General features: G+C 39.1%; 1 protein-coding gene across 4 annotated transcripts in view; it reads right to left on the minus strand.

Annotated features, from left to right (window-relative positions):
- The window catches only part of PARD3B (par-3 family cell polarity regulator beta), a 1137826-nt gene that overhangs the window by 456339 nt on the left and 656302 nt on the right, over positions 1–25185 (minus strand). For all 4 annotated transcript variants that reach the window (XM_033230595.1, XM_033230594.1, XM_033230597.1 and 1 more), the window contains one exon: positions 3063–3233. In XM_033230595.1, coding sequence (XP_033086486.1) covers positions 3063–3233 — 171 coding nt within the window. The remainder of the gene's footprint in view (positions 1–3062; positions 3234–25185) is intronic.

The following is a 25185-nucleotide window of genomic DNA, read 5'->3' on the forward strand; positions in this document are numbered from 1 at the left end:
GTATTCTTAATAATTAAAATGTTTTCAGCTGCTGAAGGTCCTTTAGCTTTTTGTCAAGGCTTGTAACACTTTTCCCACACCCAGTGTATTACCCTTTCTTCTGAACTGCTAGTCAGACTGAGCCTGGTATAGGAGGCAAGCTAGTCCTAAATTAAAGCTGTAGCTGTAGCAGGAAAGAGAGCTAGGGCTTGCTTTGCACAGCCTTGTGCTTTGATTTAACAATAACAACAAGAACAAAAAATTTTTTTCTGCTTCCCCAGCTCTTTGATAAATGACACAATCAATATCCCAACAACTGATCAGTAACTAGCCTAATTAAAGTATTCAGCCTGTAAAATAGAGCTGTCGCAGAGCCCTCCATTAGTGTCCCAGCCAATACAAAATATAATGGATTTTTAAACACATTCTGCTTTTGCCACGATGAGCTGGCAGCAGCAGGGAGGGAAATGTTTTGGGGAAAGGAAAAACAAAATCAGGTCATAACCCATTTTTTAATACCAAGTCTCTAGGCTCAAATAGAATTACAATTGAACCTCAAGCTCATCCTTTGAAAAATATGTTTCTGTTTAAAATGATTCTGATTCAATCAGGGGCTCATTATGTATTCTTCACAAGGTCCTCATCAAAACTGTTTACATATCTTGTACATCTGGGTAATGTGGGAAAAACCCCAACAACTATATATTTTGACTTTTCTTAAGTAGCTTCTTCAGATTTTGAAATATCAATATAATGTTCAAGCAACCATTTTGGTATTCCTGGCAAATCTAACTAATTGATTTGCCTGAATGTATCAACAGTGCTGAGACCTTTTTTTAGGTTATGGATGCTTTTTATTGTACTGGAGGGCAAGTGCTGTTCCACCAGAGAATACAGCAAAAAGCACGAGCACACAAAATATGCTCTGACACAGTGAAACACAGATTTGAAGATCAAATAGTTGCAATTTTTTTTTCAATTTAATAAAGATAAACTGTACATTAGTCTTCTGTCTTTATAAGAAATAATGCTCTTTAATCTTCATGGGTACTGCAGAGATGCTCAGTAGCTGAGAGTCAAGTGTCTGCTCATTCCCCGTGGAAAGCATGTAAATATTAGGGAAACTAAAAATGGATCTTGTTTAAATGTCCTCATAGAAATTGCTTTTTGACCCAGTTCTTATTCTTGATCAGTTCCCTGGTGATCTATACTAACATGACACTTTCGATGGCGGGCAACAAATGAGAGTTTCATACTTTCTTCTGATGGAATAATGCCAATCCACCCCAGAGTGTGAGAATTACAATGAAAATACCTGCAGTAAAGGGCAATGCAAATAGTACAGTGTGCCAACTCAATGAGTCAAAATATATAACGCCTATCTGCTGCCACCTACTAACTCTTTTAGAACCATAGTTATTTCTAACTTTTGCTATCTGCACAGGTATGTTATGGTATAGCAGTTTCTTCCAGACTCTTCTATTAGTTGAAGTATCTTTGTTTAAAAAGTCTTAAGGGAGATCTGATATGCAGATGCACAGAAGGGATGACTCAGGCATTAGCAGTTCATCCTTTCAACTCTCTCCAATAAATGGGTTCCGTGGAGTCCTAGGGCTCTAGAGTAAGAACCATCCTAAACCAGATGGGGCCAATTCTTTCAGGGCAGGAAGTAGCAGATAAGGGTGTTATAACTAGGTACATAAGTAAAGCCCATTAAATATTTATGGAACACTGTCACTTAAGCAGACACAAATGTTGAAAATAAGTTTATTATATTTAGTCTCCAGTAATTGGCCAATTTAAATGCATTTAACATCTATAAGCTTATATAAAGGAGAGTATAAAAGGTACAGCTACTCCTTTCCAATAGCTGATAACAGAAGAAAGTAAGATAGAGCTTACAACTTTAGCACTCAAGTTTACTCTCTGAGATGAAGTAGGTCTCAGATGTGACATTTTCATTGACTCAATATTTATTAAGCATCTACTACATGTGGGAACCAAGGACACATTAAGGGATAAAACAGACAACAATATCTGTCATCTATGAATACCGAGCACTCAATTATGTATGTACTTACACAGCCAGGAAATGGCAAATCTAGGATTGTAACCTAAGCAATTCGAAACTCCAGAGCTGAAGCTTTTAAATACAATGAGCCCACTACCATTAACTCCTGATTAACTTGATAAAGCTTTCATTTTTCAATTTTTAAGCTGAACTCTTTATTAAAACTAGTATTTTATATTAGTTTTTTTTTTAAATTTTGTATATTATTGTATTACACAAACACAATCTGGCCTTAGAGAATATCCTGATATGAGAAAATGTGTGATTTGCTGTTTTTCTTAACTTTTAATACTATTAACTTTTTCTTCTTACCTTTTTCTAAAATTATTTTATGAGCATTTAATATTCTTCATATAAGAGAAAATAATGTTTTAGGTATTTTTATGTTTATATGTATAATGTTAGGAATATTATTATTAAAGTTATCATACACTTAGACTCCATGTGTAAGTGAAAATATTCTTGATATTTTAAAAAACTTATAAAAAATAATAAAAGATTTCAAAAAACAAGACTCCCATTTATTTAATCACATGAGCAAGCAGCTTGTTTAATAAATCAAATGTTAAATTAGTTAAGTCTCAGGTCTGTATTATTTATATGCAGATTATGGAAGAGAATACAGAGAGCTGATTGCATTATAATGATCTCTACATTAAACATTGTACACATGTGATTAGACACCTTCTAAGGTATGGACACTGCTAGCATATCAACCAAAAAAGTATATAAAGATGTTTATGAACAAGTTCAGAGCTCTTGGAATTTCCGGGGGAAAAAACTAGAAATTATAGACCTGTTACATCTGATAAATGACTTACTTTATATGCACATTTTTACACCTTGCTATTATACCTAAAATATACAACCACCTATTCCCCACATCAATCCATCAAAGCTCTTCTGGGGCATATTTTCTCAATAGGAATCTAGTACCATAATAGGAATGGAAGTCTGCATATTCTGGTGGCAATTTGGGCAACTTGCTGAGGAGAATCAAGATTCGCATCACCTCCATTCGTCTCTCTGGCCTCCTCAAAATCACCAACTGGATCATTCCTCGGATGTTTCCCTCCATGGACATTGACCGCCTAAGTGTTTCCATAGCTTCGTGGTTGGATTTTCCCAAAAGAGATTCTCCATTAACTGCAATCAGCTGGTCATTCATTCGCAGACGACCATCCTAAGGCAGAAGAAAGAAAAACAGAATTCAACAGAGAAAAGTATGGTGATGACATGTGGTGTTCTGTAGAGAAGTTCAAGTTTAAAAATGAAAAAACAAAACAAACAAAAAAACCCCAGCTGTTAGTAGTGATTTATTTTCCATGGCAGAAAAAGGCTCTGGAGCTTATCAAACAGTCAAAAATACCAGCGATAATGAATTGTGTGAAAGTATATTTTAGAAATCTTAGAGTCCTGAGCTGCAATAATTTAGACATTTGTATAATGCCTCTTACCTAAATCTTTGGCAAGCATGCTAATCTGACCTGATTCTGCCATTTGCTCTGGCAGAGACCATGTTGTTGACTCAAGGGAAGGCGGTTTGGAAACCAAAGGAGGTAGGCACAACGAAAGGAGAATTTGCCTTTTCAGGCACAGACAGGCATCATGCATAAATGCTGTGTGCTTGACAGTAGTAATGTGTCTCCTGATATTGCCAGCTCTATTGAACAGTACTAAAAAGAACAACCACATAATTTTATTTAACACAACCACAAAGTTGCTCATCTGCCAAAGAACACAGAGGTGTGTAGAAAACGACCAATTTGCCCTGATACCTTCTGGTGAAAAAGTTTAACAAAAAGAATTGTCAAGGTTTTCTCGAGGAGGCTCTGATGAATGAATACTTTCAACCAGCATCTTCAGGAAGAAATACCACTTACTACAAAGTAAAGAACCTCGGCATATGAATAGGCAGCCCAGACTGTGGTCTCATTCACTTTTGAGTGAATGAGGCACTGACTATCTCCAGCCAGAAGTCCCTCATAAGCAGAGGCCTAGATTAGTGGCTGACACACTGGGATGCCTGCCCTGCCTAGAAAGGAACTTGAAGGGATCACAGCGCATTTCCCCAAAGGCAGTCCGGGAACAAAGACACTTGAAATGCTGACAGTCAGACTCGGGGGACATGCTCTCTACCCATTCTACACTCAGGTAGAAAGTTCTTGCTATGAGGCACAGTTGTGATTAGGAATGTTATGCTGCTGCTGCTGCTGCTAATAAAGTTAACAGAAATAACCATAGGTGTGTATAACCGTTTACCCTTACAGAGAATTCTTCCATAAATTACCCTAGTGATTCTCACAGAACCTAATAATTTAAGATTTTCAGAAACATTTTACAGAAAAGGAAACTGAGACACAAAACGTAACCTGTTCCAGGCCACGAAAGCGAGTCAAAGGTTTCCATGAATCTTGACTCTTTAGTTCTTCCATGACAATTCCCTTTGTTTCTTATCTCTAGACTACAACTGTGCAACACTAAATTAGGGAAAGGAAAATACTACAGAGTTCTTGTGGTGAGAAGTATCTGGGATTTGTGGTCAAATTAACAGAATGAAATGTAAAAGAAAAAATCTTCCTAATAAAGGAGATAGCCAGACACACACACTGAACAATAGAAACCAACCAGACAGCTTTGGGAGGGAAACCGTGCGGACAGGTCGTTAAATTTGGACTAATGCAGTAGCAGATGGCCCGAGGAAGTCCCTCTGCTGACAGTGGAGAAAAGGGAGGGCGGGGTGAGAGCTGCTGTTCCCCAGAGCCAATGCCCTCGTGAAGACACACTGCCCATGCTGCCTGCTGGAGAAGGTGTTAGCCACGTGGGATTGCAGGGGCCGCCCACAGGAGGGCACACCCACTTGGGGAAGAAATGGAGATGGCAGGGTAATGGGATCAATAGACAAGGGCATCAAGTCAGAGATATAAACCGTTTAAGTGGACTGCCTCCTCAGAGCTTAATGTCCCCCGCCTTCCTCTTGTTTTCCCATTTCACTTAACCTTTACCCTAATTTGAAGCGAGTCTGGAAATGAGATTTACAGGAAAGGCCAAACAAGAAAGAAATCTCTTCGCTTCTATTATCCAATTTTGAGTGAGGCACCAAAAAGCATAAGGCTACATGAAATGGGATATGACAGGCCGGGTGCGGTGGCTCACACCTGTAATCCCAGCACTCTGGGAGGCCGAGGTGGGCAGATCCCCTGAGGTCAGGAGTTCGAGACCAGCCTGACCAACATGGAGAAACCCTGTCTCTACTTAAAATACAGAATTAGCCGGGCATGGTGGTACATGCCTATAATCCCAGCTACTCGGGACGCTGAGGCAGGAGAATCGCTTGAACCGGGGAGGCCGAGGTTGTGGTGAGCCAAGATGAGGCCACTGCACTCCAACCTGGGCAACGAAAGCAAAACTCCGTCTCAAAACAAAGGTGGGGGGGATATGACAAAAACACCCTGAATGGTTTCAGTATGTGAAGTGAAATACAACTGGAGAAATTATTCTGCTCTACTGTCATATAAGAAAGGAGCACTACTGGACTGAATCTTGTTACTAAAAATCATTTTCGGATGAATGGAGACTGGTGTGTGGTTTTTAAAGAGGAGGAGGAAGCAGAAGAGTCGAATCCAGTTCCTGGTCTTAGTCCTGTTAACAGGAAATGAGGTTAACAGGAAATGTTCAGATTTTGCAGTGCTTTGTCTTGGCAGGACACCTCATCTGCTACGACAGGAAGAAACAAGATAAAGATGGGAGCTTTATGGCGACCTCTAGAGATGGAGGGAAGGAAATATGAGTGAGATCCCCCCTGGTAACCTGTTGTGAGCCTTTTCTGTGGAGTATGAGGCAAGGTCAGAGTGAAGAGGTAGACAACAGACAAGAAGATAGGAGAACATTTTTTTGGTAAAATACATCAATAGTTATTAAGCACAAACTTTTTTTTTTTTTTCAGTTACATTCTAAATCTCAAGCATGCAGAATGACACCAAAATAGGACATGTTTCCTATAACCAAGTCCCAAACAAAAAGACAGTTCGGGTCACCTCAGAGCAGCTGAAATTTTTTTTCAAAGACATTCACATTCATCACAAGCATCACCAGAGAGTTGTGGGCGCAATAAAAATCCACACACTCTCATTGTCAGGTTTGGCTGGTCTGTTGTTATTGGTGTGTGCTTTTTCTTTATAAGATAAATGATGTGTAATTTCATTAATGGTGATGCCAGTAAGCATCATGTTGTCCTAACATTTAGAATATAATCACAGAATTTAGAGCTGGAAGGGTCCTTAGAGGTCATCTCGTCCAACCTCTTCCGTTTACAGATGAATAATGTGATGCCCAGAGAGGATAAGAAACCATTTATCGAACACCTATTAGGATAAGGCACTTCCACAGATATTAGACTTGTTCAGCTAGTTAAGGTCAGAGTTGGAACAGAATAGCCCAAGTTCCGAATTCCACAGCGTCTCTATTCACCAAACCATTCCATATTCTACATAGATGAAGATGACTAGTCCCTAAAGGGGTAATGCTTCAAGAAAAAAAAGACTTTCAGAACCAGAGAGGACAATATGCCACCAGATGTCTCCTGGAAGGGAAGACAATATAAAATCTAGACACACAACAGAAGACATGGAGACAGGAAACGGTGCAGGGGCATGGCAGAGCAACCCAGAGGGGAGAAAAAAAGCCTGTCTACCTACTTAGCTAGACATCCATACATGCATGTCTATGTCTAGTCTTGACCTAAAATGAAGTTGAATCCATGAGGAATTCATTATTCAAAAACTCATCAAATCTCCCTCAAAACTGTGTATGTTCCATTTGCTTTGGAATAATTTTGACAAAGAAAATTAGCTTTTTATGGTTTTTAAAATTAATTTTATATTCTAGTAAATATTTAGGCATGAGAATATTAACTTTCAATTGACTTTACATAAATGAATTCAAATATTCAAGGATGTTACTTGGTAATTCTAGGGTATTTATTTCATCTGGGTCATGCTTGCAATATTCTCTCTCTCTCTGTCTCTCTCTCTCTCACACACACACTCCTCGCTCTCTCTCTCTCTCACCCTTTTTTCTTCCTATATTACTCCCATCAGACTCCTAAGCAAAAAGACTTCAATTATGTTCCCCGCTTCTGGCATCCCCCCATAACCAACTCCACCCTCAAGCTAGAAAGGAGTAAAGGAAATTCCCAAAGGGAAGGAAAACATATTAAAAAGAATCAGGAGAACAGAGTAAAGACAAAATGTAACTTCTTCAGTGCAGTTCAGAATGAAAAAACCTGGTACGAGGTTAGGTCTTCTCCACGTCCTAGCATGGTTTCAATCTCATCAGCTTTAGCTGGTCCTATCACAGTAGGATGCACAGAGGACCAGGAGACAAGACCTTCGAGTATGACATCTCCCTTTTACTGAACACCGAATGAAGGCTAGTCCTTGTGCACATCTTTTGCGTATATTTGCCCATTCATTTCTTACAGCAACCCTGTGACATAAATGCTACTCTCTGCTATCTAGGAGATGTAAAGATGAAGGCCCAGAGAAATTAAGTGACTTGTCAAAGGGTATGGTCATAGCCAGGTCTCCTCATCTCTAAGGTTAATGACATGAATCCTTTATGATACGTTGCTTCTAAATTCAGACTTCTAGAGATTATTAAAGTCACTATATTAATGACAAAGAGTCTCTACTCTGTGCATATCATGCTAAACCCTTTACATATAGTAGACAATTTACTCCTTACAGAAACCCTGTATATTTGAGATTGCTGCCCCCATTTTATAAAAGAAGAAATTGCAGTCAGAGAGTTTAAATAAATTGTTACAAGTCATGTTTCTAAAAGGAGATGTGAACTAGGTCTGGGTCACTCTGCAGCCCATGTTTTCAAACAATCTGCTAGTGATTCTTAGTCTTTATGGGCTCTTAGACTCCTTGGAGAATCTAATAAAAGCTACAGATCCTCATTTTTAAAAAACAAATATTTACGCCAGGGTCTTTCCACAATTGTGCATTTGAGCCAGATAATTCTTTGGAGTGAGGGGTCGTTACGTATGCTGTAGGCTACTCCATGTGTCCTCTAAAGCATATTTATGATTTCTGGGTGGTCCAATGACCTTGTAGTTCATCCCCTGTGGTATATTCACTGGTGCCTGGGTACTTTCTCTGCCATGATTACTGGTAATGTTGTGTGGCTAATCCACCTGGCTTGGCAAATTTTTTGTTAAACCCTCCCCCCAAATGCCCTGTTACCTCTAAAATTCTAATGAATACAGAGGAAAAGTAAGAAAGCCAAAGCAAAGGAATGAACTAGCCACTGAAGAATATGAGAGAAGCATGAGAAAGTGGGCTGGCTTTCCCAGCGGTAGCTGGCTGGGGCCCAAGGCCAGTCCACATTAGTCCAGGGTGTTGAGAGGATTAATCATGACCAGATGTTGGCTTCTGCCTCCACATGCTTCTAATGGGGCCCTTGGTATGGCCTCCTGGGATATTATCAACACCAAGGTCCCAAACCCCAAAGCTTGACTTCAGGGTGCAGAGCAGATGTTTCCCTGGAATAGGGTGGGACCTCAGGCAAGATGGCACCTGATTGAGGGGGAGAATTATCCTCAACAAATCCTCTCAGGGCCTTCCAATCATTCTATGACAACATCTGTCTACTGCATTTTTTGAAAAAACAAATCAAATCCCCCAAAAAACCCAAAACCTTAAACTAAGAAAAGAACCTTGTATTCCAGATTGAAATCATTTACCTTCATTTAAAAACAATTGCAATGGAAGGGAAAGAATGAATCAACATTTTTAAAGTACAGTTGTTAAAACAAAAAAGTTAGTACTTTTTTTTTTTTTTATACTTTAAGTTCTAGGGTACATGTGCATAACGTGCAGGTTTGTTACATATGTATACTTATGCCATGTTGGTGTGCTGCGCCCATCAACACGTCAGCACCCCTCAATTCATCATTTATATCAGGTATAACTCCCAATGCAATCCTTCTCCTCTCCCCCCTCCCCATGATAGGCCCCGGTGTGTGATGTTCCCCTTCCCAAGTCCAAGTGATGTCATTGTTCAGTTCCCACCTATGAGTGAGAACATGCGGTGTTTGGTTTTCTCTTCTTGTGATAGTTTGCTAAGAATGATGGTTTCCAGCTGCATCCATGTCCCTACAAAGGACGCAAACTCATCCTTTTTTATGGCTGCATAATATTCCATGGTGTATATGTGCCACATTTTCTTAATCCAGTCTGTCACTGATGTACATTTGGGTTGATTCCAAGTCTTTGCTATTGTGAATAGTGCCGCAATAAACATACGTGTGCATGTGTCTTTATAGCAGCATGATTTATAATCCTTTGGGTATATACCCAGTAGTGGGATGGCTGGGTCATATGGTACATCTAGTTCTAGATCCTTGAGGAATCGCCATACCGTTTTCCATAATGGTTGAACTAGTTTACAATCCCACCAACAGTGTAAAAGTGTTCCTATTTCTCCACATCCTCTCCAGCACCTGTTGTTGCCTGACTTTTTAATGATTGCCATTCTAACTGGTGTGAGATGGTATCTCATTGTGGTTTTGATTTGCATCTCTCTGATGGCCAGTGATGATGAGCATTTTTTCATGTGTCTGTTGGCTGTATGAATGTCTTCTTTTGAGAAATGTCTGTTCATATCCTTTGCCCACTTTTTGATGGGGTTGTTTGTTTTTTTCTTGTATATTTGTTTGAGTTCTTTGTAGATTCTGGATAGTAGCCCTTTGTCAGATGAGGAGATTGCAAAAATTTTCTCCCATTCTGTAGGTTGCCTGTTCACTCTGATGGTAGTTTCTTTTGCTGTGCAGAAGCTCTTTAGTTTAATCATATCCCATTTGTCAATTTTGGCTTTTGCTGCCGTTGCTTTTGGTGTTTTAGACATGAAGTCCTTGCCCATGCCTATGCCCTGAATGGTACTACCTAGGTTTTCTTCTAGGGTTTTTATGGTATTAGGTCTAACATTTAAGTCTCTAATCCATCTTGAATCAATTTTCGTATAAGGAGTAAGGAAAGGATCCAGTTTCAGCTTTCTACTTATGGCTAGCCAATTTTCCCAGCACCATTTATTAAATAGGGAGTCCTTTCTCAATTTCTGGTTTCTCTCAGGTTTGTCAAAGATCAGATGGCTGTAGATGTGTGGTATTATTTCTGAGGACTCTGTTCTGTTCCATTGGTCTATATCTCTGTTTTGGTACCAGTACCATGCTGTTTTGGTTACTGTAAACTTGTAGTATAGTTTGAAGTCAGGTAGCATGATGCCTCCAGCTTTGTTCTTTTGACTTAGGATTGTCTTCGCAATGCGGGCTCTTTTTTGGTTGCATATGAACTTTAAAGCCGTTTTTTCCAATTCTGTGAAGAAAGTCACTGGTAGCTTGATGGGGATGGCATTGAATCTATAAATCACCTTGGGCAGTATGGCCATTTTCACGATATTGATTCTTCCTATCCATGAGCATGGTATGTTCTTCCATTTGTTAGTGTCTTCTTTTATTTCACTGAGCAGTGGTTTGTAGTTCTCCTTGAAGAGGTCCTTTACATCCCTTGTAAGTTGGATTCCTAGGTATTTTATTCTCTTTGAAGCAATTGTGAATGGAAGTTCATTCCTGATTTGGCTCTCTGTCTGTTACTGGTGTATAAGAATGCTTGTGATTTTTGCACATTAATTTTGTATCCTGAGACTTTGCTGAAGTTGCTTATCAGCTTAAGGAGATTTTGGGCTGAGACGATGGGGTTTTCTAAATATACAATCATGTCATCTGCAAACAGGGACAATTTGACTTCTTCTTTTCCTAACTGGATACCCTTGATTTCTTTCTCTTGCCTGATTGCCCTAGCCAGAACTTCCAACACTATGTTGAATAGGAGTGGTGAGAGAGGGCATCCCTGTCTTGTGCCAGTTTTCAAAGGGAATTTTTCCAGTTTTTGCCCATTCAGTATGATATTGGCTGTGGGTTTGTCATAAATAGCTCTTATTATTTTGAGGTACGTTCCATCAATACTGAATTTATTGAGCGTTTTTAGCATGAAGGGCTGTTGAATTTTGTCAAAAGCCTTTTCTGCATCTATTGGAATAATCATGTGGTTCTTGTCTTTGGTTCTGTTTATATGCTGGATTACGTTGATTGATTTGCGAATGTTGAACCAGCCTTGCATCCCAGGGATGAAGCCCACTTGATCACGGTGGATAAGCTTTTTGATGTGCTGCTGAATCCAGTTTGCCAGTATTTTATTGAGGATTTTTGCATGGATGTTCATCAGGGATATTGTTCTAAAATTCTCTTTTTTTGTTGTGTCTCTGCCAGGCTTTGGTATCAGGATGATGTTGGCCTCAAAAAATGAGTTAGAGAGGATTCCCTCTTTTTCTATTGATTGGAATAGTTTCAGAAGGAATGGTACCAGCTCCTCCTTGTATCTCTGGTAGAATTCAGCTGTGTATCCATCTGGTCCTGGACTTTTTTGGTTGGTAGGCTATTAATTATTGCCTCAATTTCAGAGCCCGCTATTGGTCTATTCAGGGATTCAACTTCTTCCTGGTTTAGTCTTGGAAGAGTGTAAGTGTCTAGGAAATTATCCATTTCTTCTAGATTTTCTAGTTGATTTGCGTAGAGGTGTTTATAGTATTCTCTGATAGTAGTTTGTATTTCTGTGGGGTCAGTGGTGATATCCCCTTTATCATTTTTTATTGTGTCTATTTGATTCTTCTCTCTTTTCTTCTTTATTAGTCTTGCTAGCGGTCTGTCAATTTTGTTGATTTTTTCAAAAAACCAACTCCTGGATTCATTGACTTTTTGGAGGGTTTTTTGTGTCTCTATCTCCTTCAGTTCTGCTCTGATCTTAGTTATTTCTTGCCTTCTGCTAGCTTTTGAATGTGTTTGCTCTTGCTTCTCCAGTTCTTTTAATTGTGATGTTAGAGTGTCAATTTTAGATCTTTCCAGCTTTCTCTTGTGGGCATTTAGTGCTATAAATTTCCTTCTACACACTGCTTTAAATGTGTCCCAGAGATTCTGGTATGTTGTATCTTCATTCTCATTGGTTTCAAAGAACATCTTTATTTCTGCCTTCATTTCGTTATGTATCCAGTAGTCATTCAGGAGCAGGTTGTTCAGTTTCCATGTAGTTGAGCGGTTTTGATTGAGTTTCTTAGTCCTGAGTTCTAGTTTGATTGCACTGTGGTCTGAGATACAGTTTGTTATAATTTCTGTTCTTTTACATTTGCTAAGGAGTGCTTTACTTCCAATTATGTGGTCAATTTTGGAATAAGTGCGATGTGGTGCTGAGAAGAATGTATATTCTGTTGATTTGGGGTGGAGAGTTCTATAGATGTCTATTAGGTCCACTTGGTGCAGAGATGAGTTCAATTCGTGGATATCTTTGTTAACTTTCTGTCTCGTTGATCTGTCTAATGTTGACAGTGGAGTGTTGAAGTTTCCCATTATTATTGTATGGGAGTCTAAGTCTCTTTGTAAGTCTCTAAGGACTTGCTTTATGAATTTGGGTGCTCCTGTATTGGGTGCATATATATTTAGGATAGTTAGCTCTTCCTGTTTTTTTTTTTTTTTTTTTTGAGACGGAGTCTCGCTCTGTCACCTGGGCTGGAGTGCAGTGGCCAGATCTCAGCTCACTGCAAGCTCCGCCTTCCAGGTTCACGACATTCTCCTGCCTCAGAGCCTCCTGAGTAGCTGGGACTATAGGCGCCCGCCACGTTGCCCGGCTAGTTTTTTGTATTTTTTAGTAGAGACGGGGTTTCACAGTGTTAGCCAGGATGGTCTCGATCTCCTGACCTCGTGATCCGCCCGTCTCGGCCTCCCAAAGTGCTGGGATTACAGGCTTGAGCCACCACGCCTGGCCTGCTCTTCCTGTTGAATTGATTCCTTTACCATTATGTAATGGCCTTCTTTGTCTCTTTTGATCTTTGATGGTTTAAAGTCTATTTTATCAGAGACTAGGATTGCAACCCCTGCTTTTTTTTTGTTCTCCATTTGCTTGGTAGGTCTTCCTCCATCCCTTTATTTTGAGCCTATGTATGTCTCTGCATGTGAGATGGGTCTCTTGAATACAGCAGACTGATGGGTCTTGACTCTTATCCAGTTTGCCAGTCTGTGTCTTTTAATTGGAGCATTTAGTCCATTAACATTTAAGGTTAATATTGTGATTTGTGAACTTGATCCTGCCATTATGATATTAACTGTTTTTTTTGCTCGTTAGTTGATGCAGTTTCTTCCTAGCCTCGATGGTCTTTACATTTTGGCATGTTTTTGCAATGGCTGGTACTGGTTATTCCTTTCCATGTTTAGGGCTTCCTGCAGGGTCCCTTGTAAGGCAGGCCTGGTGGTGACAAAATCTCTAAGCTTTTGCTTATCTGTAAAGGATTTTATTTCTTCTTCACTTATGAAACTTAGTTTGGCTGGATATGAAATTCTGGGTTGAAAATTCTTCTCTTTAACAATGTTGAATATTGGCCCCCACTCTCTTCTGGCTTGTAGAGTTTCTGCCGAGAGGTCTGTTGTTAGTCTGATGGGCTTCCCTTTGTGGGTAACCCGACCTTTCTCTCTGGCTGCCCTTAAGATTTTTTCCTTCATTTCAACTTTGGTGAATCTGGCAATTATGTGTCTTGGAGTTGCTGTTCTCGAGGAGTATCTTTGTGGCGTTCTCTGTATTTCCTGAATTTGAATGTTGGCCTGCCCTACTAGGTTGGGGAAGTTCTCCTGGATGATATCCTGAAGAGTGTTTTCCAACTTGGTTCCATTTTCCCCCTCACTTTCAGGCACCCCAATCAGACGTAGATTTGGTCTTTTTACATAATCCCATACTTCTTGCAGGCTTTGTTCATTTCTTTTTCATCTTTTTTCTTTTGGTTTCTCTTCTCGCTTCATTTCATTCATTTGATCCTCAATGGCTGATACTCTTTCTTCCAGTTGATCGAGTCGGTTACTGAAGCTTGCGGATTTGTCACGTATTTCTCGTGTCATGGTTTTCATCTCTGTCATTTCATTTATGACCTTCTCTGCGTTAATTATTCTAGCTATCAATTCTTCCACTCTTTTTTCAAGATTTTTAGTTTCTTTGCGCTGCGTATGTAATTCCTCCTTTAGCTCTGAGAAGTTTGATAGACTGAAGCCTTCTTCTCTCATCTCGTCAAAGTCATTCTCTGACCAGCTTTGATCCGTTGCTGGCGATGGGCTGCGCTCCTTTGCAGGGGGAGATACACTCTTATTTCTTGAATTTCCAGCTTTTCTGCCCTTCGTCTTCCCCATCTTTGTGGTTTTATCTGCCTCTGGTCTTTGATGATGGTGACGTACTGATGGGGTTTTGGTATAGGTGTTCTTCCTGTTTGATAGTTTTCCTTCTAATAGTCAGGACCCTTAGCTGTAGGCCTGTTGGAGATTGCCTGAGGTCCACTCCAGACCCTGTTTGCCTGGGTATCAGCAGCAGAGGTTGCCGAAGATAGAATATTGCTGAACAGTGAGTGTACCTGTCTGATTCTTACTTTGGAAGCTTCCTCTCGGGGGTGTACTCCACCCTGTGAGGTGTGGGGTGTCAGACTGCCCCTAGTGGGGGATGTCTCCCAGTTAGGCTACTCAGGGGTCAGGGACCCATTTGAGCAGGCAGTCTGTCCGTTCTCAGATCTCAACCTCCATGTTGGGAGATCCACTGCTCTCTTCAAAGCTGTCAGACAGAGTCGTTCGCGTCTGCACAGGCCTTTGCTGCTTCCCCTTTTGTTGTTTAGCTGTGCCCTGTCCCCAGAGGTGTAGTCTACAGAGACAGGCAGGTTTCCTTGAGCTGCTGTGAGCTCCACCCAGTTCGAGCTTCCCTGTGGCTTTGTTTACCTACTTAAGCCTCAGCAATGGTGGGCGCCTCACCCCCCCGGCCTCGCTGCTGCCGTTTCGGTTAGATCGCAGACTGCTGTGCTAGCAATGAGGGGGGCTCCGTGGCCGTGGGACCCTCCCGGCGAGGTGTGGGTATAATCTCCTGGTGTGCCCGTTTGTTTAAAGCGCAGTATTGGGGTGGGAATTACCTGATTTTCCAGGTGTTGTGTGTCTCAGTTCGCCTGGCTAGGAAAAGGGATTCCCTTCCCCCTTGTGCTTCCCAGGTGAGGTGATGCCTCGCCCTGCTTCAGCTCTCGCTGGTCGGGCTGCAACAGCTGACCAGCACCGATTGTCCGGCACTCCCCAGTGAGATGACCCCAGCACCTCAGTTGAAAATGCAGAAATCTCCCGTCTTCTGTGTCGCTCGCGCTGGGAGTTGGAGACTAGAGCTGTTCCTATTCGGCCATCTTGCTCCGCGCCCGCCCCCCCCGAAAAAAGTTAGTACATGTTTCACATCATTTCAGCTTATATGAAGAGATCCATTCTTCCCAAATAAGACCTCTATTTTCCAGGGACAACAGACTGTAATCTGGTGTATACACTTTGGTGACTTTGCCCATATTCTTTCTTCTGCCCAAAATGCCCTTTGCATCCTGCTCACCTCTTCAAAATCTACTTACCCCTCAACCCAAGCAAACCTCAGCAATTGCCTTCCTTTCATAGTTTTCTCCTCAGACAGAATTAAATGCTCCATCATCCCAACACCCACGATACTCCTCACATTTGCCTATGATAGCTCCTATCATATTAGTGTTGTTTATATATTTAATGTACTGTGTTACTACCTTTCTAGATTATAGAATGGGTAATTTTAAGTATGCTGTGTGTAGTCCATTATATACTGTTGCCTAACTCACTCTAAATGTTTAAGAAGTGCTTGCTAAATTAAGTCAGTCAGTGCTTTGGTCCTGGTGTTAAGTTTCATCTACAAATTGTAACTATGAGAGATTCACAAATCTAAGCTGTCTTGAATATGCCGGGGCCTATTCAGAGAACCTTTAGAATTCTAAAAAAAAAAAAAAAAAATTGATTGATTACTTTCTGTATACTGGCCCTATCTCTACTTGCTCAGATATTGTAAAATTTAAATTTACGTAATTCTGTTATTGTCTTAAGAACTTCACTCCATTTCTATGTAGCAAACCAATGAAGTCCCAGCAGAAAATCACTTGTGGGCATATGAAGCTCTTTTTTTTTTTGAGACAGAGTCTCTCGCTCTTGTTGCTCAGGCTGGAGTGCAGTGGTGTGATCTCTGCTCATTGCAACCTCTGCCTCTCTGGTTCAAGCAGTTCTCCTACCTCAGCCTCCTGAGTAGCTGCGATTACAGGAGCACACCACCATGCCTGGCTAGTTTTTGTATTTTTAGTAGAGACGGGGTTTCACCATGTTGGTCAGGATTATTGCAATAAGCCTGACTATATGAATTAACATATGCATAAACCATTCTGAAATAATGCTTTCAAAATGTATTATAAATCTTTTCATTTTAAAATCATTCTGGAAAAATACGGGGAATAAACAGATATACTGCAACTTATGGCCTTTACTACAGTCATATTGAATCTTATAATTTCTTCTGCAAGAAAGTTTGAGAAGTACTGACTTCAAACCATCAAAATATTCTCTGGTGTACTATATAGTAATAACATTCTGTGCTTGTTTTATACTTTTTTCTTTCCTGTCATTCCAGTTTCCTCTCCATCCTTTCCTATCTCCTTCCTGATTTTCTGCTCTTAATTTACTTTGGTCCAGAAAACCAGATTAAAAAGAAGTTTGTTAAAGCATGTATGTTATATATGAATTAAGAATTATTTGCATGAATGCCTAACCAGGTTAGAATTTTGGAAGCCATTTCAACATACTTACCTTATTGATTTACTTCTTGGTGGTGTTTTTTTATCCATTTACACTTGTTTATACTGAGGTTACTTAAAACCAATCAGTATAAAAATGGGTACAAACGAGAATGCTAGAACAAAAACATGCATGTATATGTATGCAGAGTTCATACTGTGGTCAGAGTTTTGTTTGAGTATTCTGGTTTGTGTCCATTTTTCTAGTGACTGGTCTTGTGTGTGTACACATATATATATAGCCTAGAAGTACCCATAATGAAGAAGAATATAGCTTTTCAGGGGAAAGTTACTATTTTCAGAGCCAAAGCATCATTAGCACGCTATATCAACTTTTGTAGATTATAATTTCCTTTTTCATTAGGAATATCAACTCTTAAATTTTTTTCAAGTCCACTGAGACAATCACGGAGTCCAAAATACACATCAAAATGTTGTAGCATTCCAAAATTTTATTCAGTATAGTATATATGTAAATTTATTTCCTGTTTGCATTTCCATTCACAAAATAAAAATGCAAAAGCAATAGAGATCTGCAAGGAAAAACAATGATAGAGGCTGGAATTATGGGATTTTTTTAAAAAAAGAGATGAGGTCTCACTGTGTTGCCCAGGCTAGAGCACAGTGACTATTCACAGGCATGATTATACTGCACTACAGTCTGGAACTCCTGAGCTCAAGTGATCCTCCTGCTTAGTTGAAAATACAGGAGCCCATTACTGTGCCAGCTATTTTGAGATTTTAAAAGTAATGTTATATTATATTTTAATAAAGTAGTTATTACTGTAGAAAATTCATAAATAATAAGCCTGACTATATGAATTAACATATGCTGACATTTTAAGTATTTTTTAAAACAGAAAATTAGCTAAAAATGTATTTTTCCTATACTTAAATTAATAACTTCTTTTTTAAAGGTCAAATTCTTATTGGGTATATAGTGATTATGAATTTATGTATATTTCCAGGCAAAGTTCCTGCTTTTAATGTCCTTAAAATGTATCACGTCTTTGTGGTTAGAAATAAAATGTAAGTGTTTGGCTTCTTACATTTGAGGATTTTCAATGGCACTTTTAAAATCATCTGGTCCTTTTGCCAGAGGAAAACCTTAGGAGTCACTAACTACCAGTAAGGATCCTCAACGCTCTCCCACCAGCAGAAAACATTATAAATTTCAAGAAAAATGGCCAGTTGAAGAAATCATTTAACATTGTGTTCCTTAAAAAGCTGTCCCTTTTATCTTCCTTTGAATTCATTAATTATAGATCTATCACATGATTTATAGATACCGGCAGAGATGGGGGTGGAAACTAGTCACGCTGGGAGCTCCTACTGGAGTTAAATAGTTTGGATGCCGTTAAATGTCCCACATGACAATGAGACATGGAGATTCAGAATCAAGTGCCATGTTCCTGGATATTCTAGAATTGGGCATTTTTTCTTCAAAAATTTAGAGTTTAGTCATTTAAAAATATCAGGATTGTGTGTATTAGTCCAAATTCTTTCTTTTACCCATTACTAAATAGTGCAGATTATGAAATCCTGCATCCTTCAGAAGGAGCATCCCAAATTTCCTCAGCACACAGGAATCAAATTACTTCAATTATGTCTATTTCATATTCTGAGTGCATACATTTACAATTAGCCATGTCAGGCATTTTTCTTTCACTTAATTTCATCATCATCAAGTAGCATGTATTAAGCACAAACCTGGCTAATTAATTTTTTAGAGAATAACTGATAGTCTTAAATGTATTCTCTCTATTTAATAGCCCTTAAACAATCTACTCGATATATGACATTTTTCCTTTAGTAAAAATTGCCTTTAAATGTGAATTTTTACCTTCTTATTTCAAAGCTTCATTTAGGACACATACCACTCCCAAAGTCAGCATATTGAAATCAAAAACACCATTCAGAACTGGTACAACAGACTTCGTGGGACTTTTACTCTCACTGCAATGTGTTATTACAAAATCTTACCTAACTTAAAAAAAAAAAACCCACTCTTCTAGTTATGTATACATTTTTAAAGTAATTCTTTAGGGTAGCAAAACAAGCAACTTAAGGAAGTATAATCAATAGATATAAAACTGCATTTTTGCTAAAAAAATTTCAGATAATATGGTACACGAAAAGCAAAGAAAAACCACTGATCTCAAAATGAATTTAAAATGTTTAGCAAATGAACATAAAAATATCTAACATCTTCAGACTGATCACTGACACTTTATCTGTGCTTTCCTGGATAAAATAAAAAGCAAATTTTGATGTGGATTTAGGGAAAGGGCAAATTTTTCTCAAGGTATTTTTTCTAACTGCAACAAAGACGATACTTCTTTTTACTTCACAGTAACACTACCACCACATTCACTTTAAATTACAACCACAAAAGCAAAATTTTAGAAAATCATTCTCATGGACGTCACAACTTCATTCTGCTCATAATTCTTTCAGAAGCAGTTGACATATATGCTTGTATTTAGTATATTTTAGTTCTAGAAGCAATTACACTGTATGTCGGGGCAAACGCCTAGGAAGAAAGACAGAAACTAAATGAAACCACAAACGTGTTATGCATGCTAGTGCTTAAGCATATTGGCATTAATGATCTAAGAAGTAATATTTGCTGTTATGGTCAATGGCCACATAGAACACCAGGAGGCACAGCTACAAGTGACGCTTCAGAGGGGTACACATCAGCCTGTAATCAAAAGTGGTGCAGCCTGATGCATGGAGACACGAGTTTCTGGGCTTTATTTCTTAATGTACAGACTTGAAGTAAAATATCAGGTTGAGATTAAGCATTTGGATAATTGTGAGCAGGGTAGAATTATTATTCTGTTGGTTTTTAGAATGAGTCAGGGGCTCACTTCCAAGAGGGCATCCTAGAGTAGCTGGCTGCTCTTCTTTCCAAATAGAGAGTTACATCCTCTATTAGAAATAACTCAAACAAGACATGACATGATAGAAAGCAGCAGACTGAGAGTTAAGGAAAACAAAACAAAACAAAACAAAACAAAACAAAGCAAGGCCCTCAATTAGAGTCAAGTTATTCAGGGGTTTTACATCTGGCAAGAAGTAGCCTATCTTTGTTTATACCAACAGAGGCCCCAGGAGAATCCAGCACACAGAACGCACAGGAAGAACTTGGTCATATCTTTCAAAGTAGTTTAGTTTTCAAAAAATCCACCTACCCTAAAGGGAAAAACACCTTGAGAACTAATTAGTGGTATGAAGGGCCAGGAGGAAAAGACTGTGCTCTGGTTTAAAGATTATTTCGTTGATTCCGGGTAAAAACCTAGGGCCAAATGCTGAGACAAAGATGCTCCCAGTGCTTATCTCTCCTCTGCCCCAGGGATACTGTAGTCTATTATATTTGTATCCTCTCAACAGGGACAGGAACCAAGTCTCAAAACAATTTTCCTAAGACACAGTCCTGAATCACAGAATGGGTGGCAATTTTCCGAGGAGTAACAGTGGATTACTGGAACAGCAGTAGGAGAATGGAAAAATACTTCTTTTTTTTTTTCCTGGTTAATCAGATTTCTTGTGAACAAATCTCAGGACTCTACCCTTTCTTTACACTGCAAAAGGTAAACAAGACAAATGGATACTAAACATTCACAAGAAGGCTAAGTTCATGATTGATGCCTCTTACTGTTTAAGATCAGCTATAAATACGCCGTCCAGTGGTTTCTAATGGTGTGAGTGTCTGACTCAGCAGACCAGTGTCAGGAAAGAAATTTACATAAATGGAAAGTGAAATCTTTCTGCAAGAAACAGGACTGTTAGAAACTGCTTAGGTAGGGAGATGCTAACTCACACAAACATGGATCTACATATTAAACTTGCTCTCCAATATCTGCTTGAGCTTAAGTTATTGTCCATAAAAAAACGAAGATGTTTGCTTTTAATTTCCAAAAAGTCATCTCAGTTTCAGTTTTACTTGGAATAAATTCTGCAAATAGAGCTGTCATTAGGAATAAGAATAACTTCAAGCTGGTATCCACAAACATGACCAAAAACTCATACTCAAACCTAGCACATATTTAGATGGCTTGGCTAAGGATGACAGCACCATACAAGACACTGCCAGACCAATGGGCCCCACTCTCTAGGAATGTGAATGGATCATATGGAAGAGCCTTCATTTCAATGCAGCATAACACAGGCTCTGGAGTCAGACTGCCTGGATTCAAATCTTAAAGTAATTCCTGGCTATCTGCCACCAGAAAGGCACTGAAGTCTCTAACCTATAATTTCCACTTTGATAAAATGGCCTGAAAATAATCCAATGTAAATGTGAATAAAGTTAGATAATCTATATAAAACACTTGTTCTAGTGTCCAGCATATACTAAGTACAACAAATGTTCATTGCTATTGTTGTTGTTGCTATTACTATTATTTCTCTTTTGCTCCTGGTTATGTATTTCTGAGCCAGTGTTATTTTTATTCTTTTTATTTTTTTAATTATACTTTAAGTTCTAGGGTACATGTGCACAACGTGCAGGTTACATATGTATACATGTGCCATGTTGGTGTGCTGCACACATTAACTCATCATTTACATCAGGTATATTTCCTAATGCTATCCCTCCCTGCTCCCCCTACCCCACAACAGGCCCCATGACAGGTGTGTGATGTTCCCCACTCTGTGTTCAAGTGTTCTCATTGTTCAATTCCCACCTATGAGTGAGAACATATGGTGTTTGGTTTCCTGTTCTTGCAATAGTTTGCTCAGAATGATGGTTTCCAGCTTCATCCATGTCCCTACAAAGGCATGATCTCATCCTTTTTTATGGCTGTATAGTATTCCATGGTATATAGGTGCCACATTTTCTTAATCCAGTCTGTCATTGATGGATATTTGGGTTGGTTCCAAGTCTTTGCTGTTGTGAATAGTGCCACAATAAACATATGTGTGCATGTGTCTTTATAGCAGCATGATTTATAATCCTTTGGGTATATACCCAGTAATGGGATGGCTGAGTCAAATGATATTTCTAGTTCTTGATCCTTGAGGAATCGCCACACTGTCTTCCACAATGGTTGAACCAGTTTACAGTACCACCAACAGTGTGAAAGTGTTCCTATTTCTCCACATCCTCTCCAGCATCTGTTGTTTCCTGACATTTTAATGATTGCCATTCTAACTGGTGTGAGATGGTATCTCATTGTGGTTTTGATTTGCATTTCTCTGATGGCCAGTGATGATGAGTATTTTTTCATGGATGTGTTGGCTGCATAAATGTCTTTTGAGAAGTGTCTGTTCATATCCTTTGCCCACTTTTTGATGGGGTTGTTTGATTTTTTCTTGTAAATTTGTTTAAGTTCTTTGTAGATTCTGGATATTAGCCCTTACTCAGATGGGTAGATTGTAAAAATTTTCTCCCATTCTGTAGGTTGCCTGGTCACTCTGATGGTAGTTTCTTTTGCTGTGCAGAAGCTCTTTAGTTTAACTAGATCCCATTTGTCAATTTTGGCTTTTGTTGCCATTGCTTTTGGCGTGTTATTCATGAAGTTCTTGCTCATGCCTATGTCCTGAATGGTATTGCCTAGGTTTTCTTCTAGGGTTTTTATGGTTTTAGGTCTAACATTTAAGTCTTTAATCCATCTTGAATTAATTTTTGTATAAGGTTTCAGCTTTCTATATACGGCTAGCCAGTTTTCCCAGCACCATTTATTAACTAGGGAATCCTTTCCCCATTTCTTGTTTTTGTCAGGTTTGTCAAAGATCAGATGGTTGTAGATGTGTGGTATTATTTCTGAGGGTTCTAATCTGTTCCATTGGTCTATATCTCTGTTTTGGTACCAGTACTATGCTGTTTTGGTTACTGTAGCCTTGTAGTATAGTTTGAAGTCAGGTAGCGTGATGCCTCAAGCTTTGTTCTTTTGGTTTAGGATTGTCTTGGCAATGCAGGCTCTTTTTTGGTTCCATATGAATTTTAAAGTAGTTTTTTCCAATTCTGTGAAGAAAGTCATTGGTAGCTTGATGGGGATGGCATTGAATCTATAAATCACCTTGGGCAGTATTGTCATTTTCATGATATTGAGTCTTCCTATCCATGAGCATGAAATGTTCTTCCATTTGTTTGTGTCCTCTTTTATTTTGTTGAGCAGTGGTTTGCAGTTCTCCTTAAAGAGGTCCTTCATATCTCTTGTAAGTTGGATTCCTAGGTATTTTATTCTCTTTGAAGCAATACTGAATGCGAGTTCACTCATGATTTGGCTCTCTCTTTGTCTGTTATTGGTGTATAGGAATGCTTGTGATTTTTGCACATTGATTTTGTATCCTGAGACTTTACTGAACTTGCTTATCAGCTTAAGGAGATTTTGGCCTGAGACGATGGGGTTCTCTAAATATACAGTCACATCATTTGCAAACAGGGACAATTTGACTTCCTCTTTTCCTAACTGAATATCCTTTCTTTTTCCTGCCTGATTGCCCTGGCCAGAACTTCCAACACTATGTTGAATAGGAGTGGTGAGAGAGGGCATCCCTGTCTTGTGCCAGTTTTCAAAGGGAATGCTTCCAGTTTTTGCCCATTCAGTATGATATTGGCTATGGGTTTGTCATAAATAGTTCTCATCATTTTGAGATACATCCCATCAATACCTAATGTATTGCGAGATTTTAGCATGAAGGGCTGTTGAATTTTGTCAAAGGCCTTTTCTGCATCAACTGAGATAATCATGTGGTTTTTGTCTTTGGTTCTGTTTATATGATGGATTACGTTTACTGATTTGCATATGTTGAACCAGCCTTGCATCCAGGGATGAAGCCCACTTGATTACGCTGGATAAGCTTTTTGATGTGCTGCTGGATTTGGTTTGCCAGTATTTTATTGAAGATTTTTTGCATTGATGTTCTTCAGGGACATTGGCCTAAAATTCTCTTTTTTTGTTGTGTCTCTGCCAGGCTTTGGTATCAGGATGATGTTGGCCTCATAAAATGAGTTAGGGAGGATTCCCTCTTTTTCTATTGATTGGAATAGTTTCAGAAGGAATGGTACCAGCTCCTCTTTGTACCTCTGGTAGAATTTGGCTGTGAATCCATCTGGTCCTGGACTTTTTTTGGTTGGTAGGCTATTGATTACTGCCTCAATTTCAGAGCTTGTTATTGGTCTATTCAGGGATTCAACTTATTCCTGGTTTAGTCTTGGGAGGGTGTATGTGTCCAGGAATTTATTCATTTCTTCTAGATTTTCCAGTTTATTTGCATAGAGGTGTTTATAATATTCTCTGATGGTAGTTTGCATTTCTGTAGGATCAGTGGTGACATCCCCTTTATCCTTTTTTATTGCATCTATTTGATTCTTCTTTCTTTTCTTCTTTATTAGCCTTGCTAGCAGTCTATTGATTTCGTTGATCTTTTCAAAAAACCAGCTCCTCCTGGATTCATTGATTGTTTGAAGGGTGTTTTGTGTCTCTATCTCCTTCAGTTCTGCTCTTAGTTATTTCTTGCCTTCTGCTAGCTTTCGAATGTGTTTGCTCTTGCGTCTCTAGTTCTTTTAATTGTGATGTTAGGGTGTCAATTTTAGATCTTTCCTGCTTTCTCTTCCGGGCATTTAGTACTATAAATTTCCCCCTACACACTGCTTTAAATGTGTCCTGGAGATTCTGGTATGTTGTATCTTTGTTCTCATTGGTTTCAAACAACATCTTTATATCTGCCTTCATTTTGTTACGTACCCAGTAGTCAGTTAGGAGCAGGCTGTTCAGTTTCCATGTAGTTGAGTGGTTTTGAGTGAATTTCTTAGTCCTGAGTTCTAGTTTGATTGCACTGTGGTCTAAGAGACAGTTTGTTATAATTTCTGTTTTTTACATTTGCTGAGGAGTGCTTTACTTCCAGCTCTGTGGTCAATTTTAGAATAAGGGCGTTGTGGTGCTGAGAAGAATGTATATTCTGATGATTTGTGGTGGAGAGTTCTGTAGATGACTATTTGGTCCACCTGGTGGAGAGCTGAGTTCAAGTCCTGGATATCCTTGTTACCTTGCTGTGTTGTTGATCTGTCTAATGTTGACAGTGGGGTGCTAAAATCTCCCTTTATTATTGTGTGGGAATCTAAGTCTCTTTGTAAGTCTCTAAGGACTTGCTTTATGAATCTGGGTGCTCCTGTATTGGGTGCATACACATTTAGGATAGTTAGCTCTTCTTGTTGAACTGATCCCTTTACCATTATGTAACAACCTTGTCTCTTTTGACCTTTGTTGGTTTAAAGTCTGTTTTATCAGAGACTAGAATTGCAACCCCTGCTTTTGTTTTGTTTTGTTTTCCATTTGCTTGGTAGATCTTCCTCCATCCCTTTATTTTGAGCCTATGTGTGTCTCTGCACATGAGATGGGTCTCCTGAATACAGCACACTGATTGGCTTTTAC

The sequence above is a fragment of the Trachypithecus francoisi genome, unplaced genomic scaffold (assembly GCF_009764315.1).
Source record: "Trachypithecus francoisi isolate TF-2019V2 unplaced genomic scaffold, Tfra_2.0 Lachesis_group13, whole genome shotgun sequence".
NCBI lineage: Eukaryota > Metazoa > Chordata > Mammalia > Primates > Cercopithecidae > Trachypithecus > Trachypithecus francoisi.